The 12,633-nt window shown below is 46.2% G+C and overlaps 1 protein-coding gene across 3 annotated transcripts in view; it reads left to right on the top strand.

Annotated features, from left to right (window-relative positions):
• SEL1L3 (SEL1L family member 3) overlaps positions 1–12,633 on the top strand; it is a 151,574-nt gene that overhangs the window by 53,197 nt on the left and 85,744 nt on the right. For 2 of the 3 annotated variants that reach the window (XM_057309665.1, XM_026514543.4), the window contains one exon: positions 11,184–11,754. In XM_057309665.1, the coding sequence (XP_057165648.1) occupies positions 11,184–11,754 (571 nt within the window). Of the gene's footprint in view, positions 1–10,519; positions 10,957–11,183; positions 11,755–12,633 lie in introns of those variants that run through there. The other variant, XM_057309666.1, reaches the window with a different exon arrangement.

Raw genomic sequence — 12,633 nt, 5'->3', positions numbered from 1 at the left:
GTGGAACAGAATAGCTAGGCAGGATCTCAGGAACAGGTAGACACCAGAGGGAGAAAGCTATCCCATAATTTGGAAACATAAATAATAATAATAGTTTGCATTGTACTAGGTCGTTTATATGCATTATCCAGTATTTTTTTTAAAGATTTATTTATTTATTTGAGAGAGAACATGTGTGAGCAGGGGGAGAGGCAGAGGAAGAGGGAGAGAATCCTTAAGCAGACTCCCCACTGAACATGGAGCCCGATTCGGGGCTCGATGCGGGGCTCGATCCCAGGACCCTGAGATAATGACCCGAGTTGCAATCAAGAGTCGGACGCTTAACCCCCCAGGCGCCCCGCATTCTCCAGTATTAATTTTAAGGACAACTTTGTGAAGTAGGACCTGTTACGATCCTCATTTGGGTGAGGTAACTAAGACTCAGAGAGGTTAAGTAAGTTGCCCTGGGCCACACAGGTAGTTCAAGATTGAACCCCAAGTCTGTCTACTTCCAGAAACCCAGTTCTCAGGCATGCTAACTTACTGCTTTCTGCATTTTGCTGCTTTGCGCTCGTTCCTCTCATACATAGATGCATGGGCCATTAGCAAAGCTCTTACAATTAGCAGCCACTGTGCAATTGGCCAGGATGTGAGGTCATGTCTAAAGTAGCCTAAAATATACAAAGCAGGAAGCACAGGCCAGAGAATAGAAGCAGGATGTTAATGAGAAAAAAAAAAAAAAAAAGGTGAAACCAGAAAATACTTGCCACGGAGAGGTAAAAGATAGGGTCTCCCTCTCGTCTGGAGGCAGCTGGTGGAGGTTAGCCCTGGGCGTGTGTATGCGTGTGTGTCCAGGTGTAGAGCGAGTGAGCCTTGCAATGCATTCCAAAGCCAAGTTGTCTGTGATTTGGGAGCCGATTCCCACTTTGTGCTATCCCCACCTGTTTGCTCGTTTGCAAGGACTAGAGGTTGAAAGTGGTTTTCTGAACAGATGCCTTTAAGCCCCTGCCCTCATAGGGAGCATGCTTCCCGGAGCCAGGGTCCTGAGGCAACGGGCGTCTTTCTTCCCCATTGGCTGGGACAGAGTAACCTTCAGTGGCAGCCCAAGAACAGTACTGTGACTGTAGCTAGGATACTGCCAAAGCATGAATAATTGTGTCGAGGCCTGAAAGATAAGTCACGGAACGATGCCAAGCAGATCTCTGAAAAGATGATCCCTGGTTCCAGCGGCTTCCAGAAAATTCTAAGGTCACCAGAGGTCAAGAGGCAGAGAGCCTCCTCAGAGAGGGTGAGGGCCCGGAAAGGAAAAGGTAACAGAATCGCTTCCGCGGAGGTGCCTGGTGCTGAGTGGTGTGGTCTGATCAGGACTTGCCAGCAGACCCCCTGGCCATTCCCATACGTCATTACCTCGTACCTTCCTCCAGACCTGGCCAGACCAGCTGAGGCTGCCCCAGCCCCATCTGTGATGGTGGCACTTGTGGAAGGCATTTCTGTCCTTTCCGAATGCTGGTCTTGAATGTATAATTTTTTCTGAAATGAGAAAAACAGATCTCACAATGGTTAGTATTGATGTCAGCTGTAGAGCTGAAATATTCAGAGCGGACATTTGCACTTGTTAGACAACCAGAGGACAAAGACGTAAGAGGGCATTGGTGGCACAGATGTATGTGGGGATGGTTAGCAGACCTATGGTGGCTGTGACGGAATTCTCCGTCAGTGGCCACAGACCATCGGGTTATCCCTCTGGTGGTGTTCGTGAACTCCTTCCTCTGTGTGTAACACGGGCCCCAGGAAGATCAACACAAGGTATAGAGACTCTCCATTATCTCCTTTGTGCAAGAGCGAAAACGGGTATTTGAAATATAGAGATCAGCTTCAACCTTCCCGTCAGCCAGTAGAGGCCACATCACCCTGACCAGAGCTCCTAAAATCCCCAGGCCATGGTGTTTGCCTCTTGCTTTCTATACCTTTCTATTTCTCTTGGCAAAAGTATGGGAGGCATGAATTGGCGGAAGGAAGCAGGTAGAGGAAAGGTGGACGAGGCGTCGAGAACCCAGGCAGTTCACAGAGATGGATAGTCGCGAGTAGACCGTAAATAGCCTCAAGTGAATTCAGTTACGCTGTTTATTGGCTCATCCTGTTCCCCTGAGAAAGGACCCGGGGGCAGGAGGGCTGCGGGGCATGGGGGGGATTTCTGAGGACATTCTGCTTTGGCTGCTCTTATTTCTGACATCGTCCTCCAAAGAAGGGCTTAACTGAGTTGGGGAGTTGGCGCAGTGCCGTGTGTATGTTTGTGGGTAAACTAATGCCTACCCTCTCCAGGCACAAGGTGTAATGACCTGGTAGGATCTTAGCCCCCACTCCCCCCACCCCCTCCACCTTCAAGATGAGAGTGAGCCAAGTCTTAACTTTCCCCCACCTGTGGCCAGAAAGTGGGACAGGTGTAGAGATCAGTTGGTGAGTCAAGGGCCTCATTTTGGGCGTTTCTGGAAGGCGAGAGGGACACTATCACTGACTGTGGAGTCCGAGAGGAATTTGAATTTTGGTTCTGTTTTTGAGGAGCTGTTTTTGAGCACCTTGGGCAAATGACTCCCCCTCTCTGAATCCGTTCCATTTTCTCAGTTGTAAAACTGGAATGCTGTGTCCCTCTCAGAGCTGTCGTGAAGATTAGATTTGAAGGGAGAAGGTCTATGAAGTTCTTTATGAAAGGATGAGGTTAGAAGTGAGTGAGAAGAGGGACTTGCTGCCTCTGTCCCAATGCCCGGCACGTAGTTATTCAGTGAAATTAAACCAAACCAAACCTTGGTTACCCTCATGATTTAAGTTAAAAAGAAATAGCGTATCAAACAGTATTAAAGAGAGGAGGGGACCCAATACGACTAGGAGTATTGCTCATTGTCGTGATGGCATTTCTCTAGGCAGCTCTCAGGTTTCGAAGGCAGATTGGTCGACTGGGAAGTGGTGCCTAAGACACATTGAGATTTCGGAGTCCGTACGGACATCACTGCCCATTCTGTTTAATTGCAGGCTTTGTGACATAAACAGGATTTTTGCTTACTTCTAATCAGTGGAAATTGGAAAAGTAGGACTTTTAGGCCATTGCAATGACCTTTTGACCTATGGAAAGTTTGATTCAGCCAGTCTGGAGAGAAAGTACTCATGAGCAAGGTTTTCTTAGGTGACTAATAGGGCGGAATGGGCAGGAATGAGAAAAAGAGGCGCTCAATAATTGTGTGCACACATGAGCCCACCGCACACACGTGTTAGTGTAAAATTTCCCATGACAAGACGCGAATGATTGAAGGTGTTTCAATCTGTCCATCCCTTCCTTAAATAACAAGTGGTCCATATAAGAGAAAAGAGCCACGTTTTCTCAGCTTTTCGGAACAGGGTGGGTTATTTGAATAGAATTTCTTATTGATTTTGTTTGAAGGCATCGGATGCAGTCATCCTAAAAGAAGCTTAGACAGAATTGATAGGGTTTTTTTTCCATCCAGAAGATACATACATTCATCTGTTTCTCCACTCTGACTTGAATGCATTTCGATCTCCAATTTGGGGTCTTTTATCATGAACACGACATTAACGGACCCATTTCTTTCTTTAAAAAAATGTACAATATACACAATTAGACAAACATGAGGGAGTCTGTTTTGAGAGTGTGTGTGACATTGTCAAATTTGACTTTGATTAAGGCTTACTTGTGGTGTAAACAGATGTTTGAGGGCTCGGGCATCTTTCAGAGCCCAGCTCCATTGTGTGCGGAGCCGACCCGCCGCTTCCGAGGTAGCGCATCTCCGTGGCTGCCTAAATGGCATAACTTGAGGGGCACAGAAATGCCCCCACTCACCCCCCAAATCTTGCTTATAGTGGCAGTGCATTTGGGCTTTGCTTTTAAGGCATTATCTCCCCTAGGCAGGCACAGCAATGCAGATATGTGACATTACTGCCGTCCTTTTTCATTATCACATTAGCATGGGTGAACTTGCTGGATGAAGAGGAGTCCAACAGGGGGAAGAGGGGTAGGACATAGTGAACATTGAATTCGTATTTTTGGTGTGGAGAAATGGAAAAGTTCTAGGAGGTAGGGCGGTTGTCTGAAAGGTCTGGAGGGACTTGATAGCTGACAGAAGTCCACCTGAAGTGGGTAAGGTACGTGCCACAGTGCCACCTTCCCTGACCTCGCAGTCCCCACGTAGCTGTGACCCCCAGGGGCCCAGTGAGAGGCAAAGGGTGAGGGTTCTTCCCAAGGAGATGGATGAGGCTGGATGGGAAAAGAGAAGTGGAGAGGGTCCCCCTCACAAAAGAACTTGTGGATGTCGGGAAAGGGTGGCGGGGACTCAGGATTGGATCAAGTCCTCCAGTTTATATGCAGGTGCCCCTGGGAGCTGTGACCTGAGACGGACCACAGAGGCTCCTGGCAGAAATGCTCATGCCCAGGATTTTACTTCAGCAGGAAACACTTAACCAAAATCCTACTGTGTGCCAAGTTCTCTTTGAGAAGCCAGAGACATAACAATGAATAAGACAGGGACTCTGACCTCATAATTTCCAAGCAAAGGAACGACTGGGTAATTTTTCACTTCGGTTAATGCAACCTGGCATGTGAAAATACCTATGAAGGTTGGACACGTGTCATGCCTGTAGCTGAAACTCTTCAAGTTAATTGCCTTATTTTCCTGGCAGGAAACAGCTCATAACCACACACATGACTTGAGCCAGGAAATCAGCTTCAGCTTAATCAATATTTAGAGTGTGATGTGTTGCTAATCGGTGTTGGTTTTGTACATAACAGAGGTGGCCACAACTCATGGCGGAGCAGCTGCCCACTGGGTCTGCTCCAATCCACAAGATGCCAGCTTCCTGCATTGCATAGCTGCCCCAGACTGAAGGCCGTCGTGCCTTTTGAGGGATTTGGACCACGCCCCTACAGCCATGTACAGTGCTTCTGAGGTCCCCTTTGGGGCCAGCACGCCCTGATCCTATCATGAAAACATTGTCCATCCCTGAAACTGTCCTTCTCTTGTACTCATGCTTCTCCCACTTCTCAAATTCATCTTACTCAGTCCATGAAATTTTTTTTGCACCCAGCCTAGCTCTAACTTCTCATCCCACTTAGACCTCTATTGAAAGAAACAATAGCAAGATGTCAACACCGCCGCCAAGGAACGTTAGAAAAATAACAAATCAAGCGCCATCAACCACACGTCTATGAAATTATGCCTAATTGGGTTATTCATCGCATTTCTCCCATAGAATCATTCCTTTGAAAAGCATATTGTCAGGTTGTGTTTTCCAAAACTCGAAGTCTAGAATCAGAGCTCGGTAATCTAGAAGGGGAGTCGGCAAGCTATGGCCCGCGGGTGCAGCCAGCTGCCTGTTTTTGTAAACAGAGTCGAGCCGGACCACAGCTGCGCTCCTTCGCTTACGAGTTGGTTGTCTGGGGCTGCCTTCTTGATTCCACAGCAGAGCTAAGTAGTTTTTCATGGACACCAAGTGGCCTGCAAAACCTAAAATACCTACCATATGGCTCTTTTTTTACAGGGAAAGTCTGCTAACTTCAAAATAGCAGCATCCAGTAGAAATAAAATGTAAGCCACAACTACGAGCCCCATGTGTACTTTCAGATTCTCTAATAGCCACGTTTAAAGAGTGACAGGTGAAACTAATTTTAGTAATAAATTTTATTTAACTCACTGCATCTGGATATGGTCATGTCAACATGTAATCGGGATAAGAACTATTCAGGAGATATTTTGCATTTTTAAAGAAAATTGCCTTTGAAATCCAGTGTGTATTGTACTCTCACAGCGATTTGGACCAGCCCCATTACCAGCGCTTCATAGGACTCGTGGCTTCTGTATCCAGTGGCACGCGTCTAGAACCCACACACCTTGGATTTACTTTTCTTGCACTTGAGGCTCTGAAGTAGGTGAAAATAAATAATCTTCATCTGCATATATAGAGATTTCCTTTAAAGCTGAATTTTGAGGGAAGGGACTGGAGGGAGAACACGGTCAGGTGTCCTCTACCTTCTTCATTCTCATCTGTCACCGCTGGTCTCGGCGACGATGAGCCCGACGTCCGGAAAGTCATGGGTCATCAAGCGAAGCTGAAACCAGTTTTATTAATGTGGGACAGTGGCCTGATGCATGTTTAGCACCAAGATGTAAAGTAGTGAGATTACTACTAGCTGCACTTTGCAATGAGATCTCGGGAAATCACATAGCCTTTCCCCCAGAATTCTGCTCAAAAGAAGTATTACCTGGAGTTCCTAGCGTCAGCAAGAAAAACATGATTTAAAAAAATATTGCCGTGGGAGAAGAGGTCTGGGGTGAGTTTTTAAGGTATACGTAAAAGGAACGAGGAAGAGGTTTTAAGTCATTCTTTGAAAAAGAACACAAGGTGATATTCAATATACCACAGCATGTCCTGGACTCTGCTCTCTGTTGCCTCATTGGGGCAAATGGGGAATTGAGTGACGGTGGCATGAGGGGCACTTGGAATGAGGGGCGCCCGCCTCTGCGGTGGGCTCATCGGCTGGATTCGCATCTTGAGAAGGAGGCCACCTCTTGGCACTCTGGCTGAATGAACAAACCGCCACTTGTGGACGAATGCTGGGGTATCTCTAGTCACAAGAAAGCAGAACTCTGCCTGGCAACTCTCTGTAGTCTTGCTGTTGTGTGCTGTGGGGTGGAGAACGTGGGAGAGGGAGTGAAAGCAAGGGGCCGGGCTCCTGGGCTTGTGTCTGTGAAGCCACCAGCTGGGTGATGCCGGAGAACATGGCCTCTCCGCTCTCCGTGATCATTGCCTTGTTGGAAGAATGGGGTGGGCTGGCTCATCACCAAGGGCTCGTCCGCTCTAACAGTTGCTACTTCTAATTATAAGATTATTTTTATGTTTGTTTTCCCCCCTGTAATTTGGAAGTATAAATGAGAGCATAAGACAATTAAGCCTCTTACTGCGGGGGCAGACAGTTTGGACTGTACCCACCTCTTTACATATTTCTTCCCACAGTTTTCCCATGACTAATCAAAAGCCATGGCCAGCCCTTCTCACTCTGCCACTTGGAGAAGCTACATTTTTTCTTTTCTTTTTTTTTTTTATTTATTATTATATTATGTTAGTCACCATACAGTACATCCCTGGTTTTTGATGTAAAGTTCAATGATTCATTAGTTGTGTATAACACCCAGTGCACCATGCAATACGTGCCCTCCTTACTACCCGTCACCAGTCTATCCCATTCCCCCACCCCCCTCCCCTCTGAAGCCCTCAGTTTGTTTCTCAGAGTCCATAGTCTCTCATGCTTCATTCCCCCTTCTGATTACCCCCCCTTTCTTTATCCCTTTCTTCCCCTACCGATCTTCCTAGTACTTATGTTCCATAGATGAGAGAAATCATAGGATAATTGTCTTTCTCTGCTTGACTTATTTCACTTAGCATTATCTCCTCCAGTGCCGTCCATGTTGCTGCAAATGTTGAGAACTCGTTCTTTTTGATAGCTGAGTAGTATTTCATTGTATATATGGACCACAACTTCTTAATCCAGTCATCTGTTGAAGGGCATCTCGGCTCCTTCCACGATTTAGCTATTGTGGACAATGCTGCTATGAACATTGGGGTGCATATGGCCCTTCTCTTCACTACGTCTGTATCTTTGGGGTAAATACCCAGTAGTGCAGTGGCTGGGTCATAGGGTAGCTCAATTTTTAACTGTTTAAGGGACCTCCACACTGTTTTCCAGAGTGGCTGTACCAACTTGCATTCCTACCAACAATATAGGAGGGATCCCCTTTCTCCACATCCTCTCCAACAATTGTTGTTTCTTGGCTTGTCAATTTTTGCCATTCTAACTGGCGTAAGGTGGTATCTCAGTGTGGTTTTGATTTGAATTTCCCTGATGGCTAATGATTTTGAACATTTTTTCGTGTGTCTGTTAGCCATTTGTATGTCATCATTGGAAAAGTGTCTGTTCGTATCTTCTGCCCATTTTATGATTTGTTGATTTGTTTCTCGCGTATTGAGTTTGAGAAGTTCTTTGTAGATCTTGGATATCAGTCTTTTATCTGTAGTATCATTTGCAAATATATTCTCCCATTCCATGGGCTGCCTCTTAGTTTGACTGTTTCCTTGGCTGTGCAGAAGCTTCTTATCTTGATGAAGTCCCACAAGTTCATTTTATCTTTTGTTTCTCTTGCCTTTGGAGATGTATCATGAAAAAGGTTGCTTTGGCCGATGTCGTAGAGGTATTTTCATCTTTAGGACAGTTGCTTTTCTCCCCATCCCCCGCCCCCCTCCCCTCTGGTTTTCTTGCCCCAATATTCGTGTAGTACAAAATTCCAAAGATAAATAAGGATACACATCACACGTCTCTCTCTTAGCCTGTCTCCTGGTCACCTCATCCTTTTCCACGCGAGCAACCAGTGCTATGGGTATTCAAGCAAATGTGTATATATTTTTCCTTTTCTTAAAAAAAAAAAAAAACTCAAATGATACTTCTGAACCTTGTTTTTTAAAAAAACTTCAAACTTTGGAGATCATTTCATTCTCTGTACATGAACCCCTTCCTCATTTTGATAGCTGCCTAGCACCCCAGGAGTGGATGTCCTATCATTTACTGAACCTGCTCTGTCTTGATGGACATTTAGTTCTTCGTCTTTGCTGTTGCAGTGCTGCAGTGCGAACCTGCACACGCATCGTTTTGCACAAATTTGAGTATATGGATAGGATAAAACCCTAGAGGAGGAATTATTGCCCAGAGGGTGGGTGCATTCATACTTCTGATGGATACCGCCTGACCCCGACCACAGAGATCACTCTCACCAGCAGTACATGCGAGGCCAGTGTGGCTGGGACAGTGTGTTATCGGACTTTTTGATCTCTGGGAACCTAGTAAGTTCAAACTGATCTCTTCATGTGGTTTCGACTTGCCTTTCTCTGACTACCAGAGGGAATTTACTCATTGTTGAACTATGTCGTTTCACGTGCTCATTTTTTTTGATTGTCAGCTTTGTTTCTAATTGATGGTCGGTGCTTTCAAATGGAAACACTGCTCCTTTTTCCAGAAACTTTCATTGACTTTTCACTGTCCATAGAATGAAAGTCCACGTACCTTGGGCCGGGGGATTCAGTGTCCTGTAGAGCCAGGACTCTGCCTTTTTTTTTTTTTTTTCCAGCTTCATATCTTCATGTCTTTTTGTGTCTTTAGCCTGGTTCTGTTCTCTGGTCAAACCCATCTGCCCTCTCTCTAGGACACCTGTGTTGCTCCGGCTTTAGCTGTTCACACCACTTGCAGGGACTTCCCTGGGCCTCTCTACCTAAAGAACTTCTCTTCACCCCTCCCAGCCCAGCGGAAATACCATTCTTTCCATGAAGGCTATTCTAGACTGTTCCCCCCTCCCCCGCCCTAGTAGAATTACCCTCACCTGGGACTGTACTCCTTTAGGACTTGCTTATAGTTTGACGGGAGCCCCGATCACACTCTGCTGGTGTCACTGCTCTTTGTAAACAGTTCCCTGATACCCAGCTTTGTGTCTTAGCCCCTTCTGCGTCTCCTACCACCGTCAGCTAGAAGTGAAGAAAGGGGTCCTTAGTTCTTCCTTCTTTGGAAAACTGACCTTTTTCTTTAAACTTGTCAAAATGTTCACAGCATAAAATTTACCGTTTTCACCACTTCTAAGCGTACAGTTGGGGGACATTAAGTCCGTTCGTATTGCGGTGGAACCATCACCACCATCCATCTCCAGAACTCTTTTCCTCTTGTAAAACTGCAGCTCTGCGCTCATGAAACAGTAAGTCCCCGTGATCACCTCCCCCCCAACCCTGCCCCTGCCAACCCCGATCCCTGGCATCCACCATCCTCCCTTCTGGCTCTGTGCACCTGACCGCTCCAGGTTCTTAAATAAGTTGCGTCATACAGTATTTATTCCTTGTGACTGGCTTATTTCACTCAGTGTAATGCCCTCAAAGTTCATCCATCTTGTAGCATGTGTCAGTCTTCCCTTCCTTTTTAAGGCTGAATAATATTCCACTGTGTGTATGTACCACATTTGGTGTATCTTTATTCACTGAGGTCATTTCTACCTCTTGGCTATCATGACTAATGCTGCTGTGAACATGGGTGTATGTCTATGAGGCCCTGTTTTCAACTATTTTGGGTTTATAGCCAGAAGTGGAATTGCTGGATCACGTGGTAAATCGTTGTTTAATTTTTTGAGGAACTGCTGCCCCATTTCACGTTCCCACCAGTGACGCACCAGGAGTCCGGTTTCTCTACCTCCTGCTAACGTTTGTTATTTTTGTTTTGTTTTTGTTTTTGGATAATAGCCATACTAATGGGTGTGAAGTGGTCCAAAGTAACCTTTCCACTCTTGTGTTCTGGATGCCTGAATCACAGAGTTATATTTAGAAGAGCTCTTTGCACCCACGTGTCAGTGCCTTATGCTCAAAACATTGCCTTGATCTCATGACCAATGTCCAAGATTTCTCCTGCAAGGAATGTCCATTTTAAGAGGACTTCGTATGTAAAGAACTAGAGAAATAAACACAGGGCTAAAATCTTTCTTGGCCCACGTAGCACCGTCCATGGTGGAAGAATCAGACGACACAGTCTGTGGTCCCGGCCTGCCTGTGTGTGATTTGAAGCAGTGGAAACCTCCTGCTGGTCCATCCGTCACGCGTGCTCGTTCTGGCTCAGAACTTACAGGAGAAAGAGGGGCCAAGTTGGCATCCCTGTTATGTTCCCTCTCGGGTGCACTTTGAACTCTTCTCCTACCCTTTGATTTGGCTGCATCTGATCGCCATTTGAAGTCAGGACAATGGTTTGGAAATGTCTGAAGCTGGCTCATCTCTTTTTCACGCTAAGGCAGGCTCACCGCTCCTGGGTTTGTTGTGAACTAGCTCCTGCATTTGGAAGGCGACTCTAGAATGATTGCCACGTAGCTTTGAAAGTCCCATTTTGATCAGCAGATGCTAGTGAGTCTGGGGAGAGAGTTAAATGTGGCCTAATCTTCATCTGTGTGTGTGTTGGTTTTCCTCTAATTGCTCGGGAGTGGTTTTGCCATCTTTTATGTCCCGCATTCAGTGCTTTCTGTAGATGGATATTTTTTATCCCAGGAAAATGATTCACATAGCTGTTAATTTGATGATTTTTCAACTTTTTATACCTCTTTCTTTCTTTCTTTCTTTTTTTTCTTTTTCAGAACGTTGTGCCGTCTTTGGGCAGGCAGACTTCCCTGACGACGTCAGTGACCCCCGAAGCCGAGCAGAGCGTGGCTTACAAAGACTTTATTTATTTCACCGTCTTTGAAGGGAATGTCCGCAATGTTTCTGAAGTCTCGGTTGAGTACTTATGCTCCCAGCCTTGTGTTGTCAGTCTGGAAGCGGTCGTTTCATCTGAGTTCAGAAGTAGCATCCCTGTGTACAAAAAGAGGTGGAAGAACGAGAAGTATCTTCACACCAGCAGGACACAAATAGTACATGTGAAATTTCCAAGCATCATGGTTTATAGAGATGATTATTTCATCAGACACTCCATTTCAGTATCCGCGGTGATACTACGCGCCTGGATTACTCACAAATACAGTGGCGGAGACTTGAATGTTAAATGGGAGGAAAATTTGCTACATGCTGTAGCGAAGAATTATACTCTGCTAAAGACGGTCCCGCCTTTCGAACGCCCTTTCAAAGATCATCAAGTGTGCCTTGAGTGGAACATGGATTATATTTGGAACCTTCGGGCAAACAAGATTCCCCAGTGTCCTCTTGAAACTGGTAGGTCGTTTGCCTTGCAAGGAGCCTAATGCTCCTTTCTTCAGATAGCCTGTACCACGAGAGGCTGGCAGGAGAAGGTTCTTACACTGGCAGTGGAGGAGGTGGGGAAAACGGCGGGCACGCCGAGTCTGTAGTTCAGGACTTTGGGGGGAGAGGGGGTGGGGGTAAAAAGGTGAAGAGAGAAGAAATAGTACGAGAGAGTAGACTGCATGGGAGAGTCACAGAGGTCATGGAGGGACCTTGAGAGCTTTGGGTCTGAAGTTGGAAAGGAGTGTTAATGCCACCGAAACAGACCCTGGGAAAAGCTTCCTCCCTCTCTCCCTTCATGAATCCTTTGAGTATCAGTTATTTTAAAGTGGAGTGTTTCAACCCAGAGGAGATGAGAACCAGAGGAGCCTTCATGCCAAAGGTGGTATCACATGGTAGTTTTCAGCCCAGAGCCCCTGGGTTCAACTCCTTACTCTGCCACTTTCTACGTTCCCTTATAATCTTGAAATTCTGGGAGCCTCAGTTTTCTTATCTGTAAAATAGGGATGATAAGTAACAATCCCCTCAGAACATGTTGTGAAAATTAAATGAGATGTAATTTGCTCAACACACAATCAGCACTCAGCAAAAAGTAGCCACGATGATGATGGGGTCCAAACGCTGCATTTCATCCTAAAAGCCGCATGGTTACAGCCGCCGAAGGACCCGTACAGGAGGTCCCCATGCCCTTCCTTAAGCACGGGGTTGGAGATCTCTGGTATGGAGGTACACCTCCATTGGTATGAGGGACACCTTCCTGTGTGGGTGCTGAGCCCCTGCCAGCTCTCCTGCTCGTCCTGCAATGGGGAGCTAACCTGGTGTGCTCCCGGGCACTCACTCGGAACCTGACAG

This window comes from Ursus arctos, unplaced genomic scaffold (assembly GCF_023065955.2).
Source record: "Ursus arctos isolate Adak ecotype North America unplaced genomic scaffold, UrsArc2.0 scaffold_9, whole genome shotgun sequence".
In the NCBI taxonomy this organism is placed as follows: domain Eukaryota; kingdom Metazoa; phylum Chordata; class Mammalia; order Carnivora; family Ursidae; genus Ursus; species Ursus arctos.
Note: the sequence above shows the minus strand (reverse complement) of the source record. Positions and strands in the feature narration are given on the sequence as shown.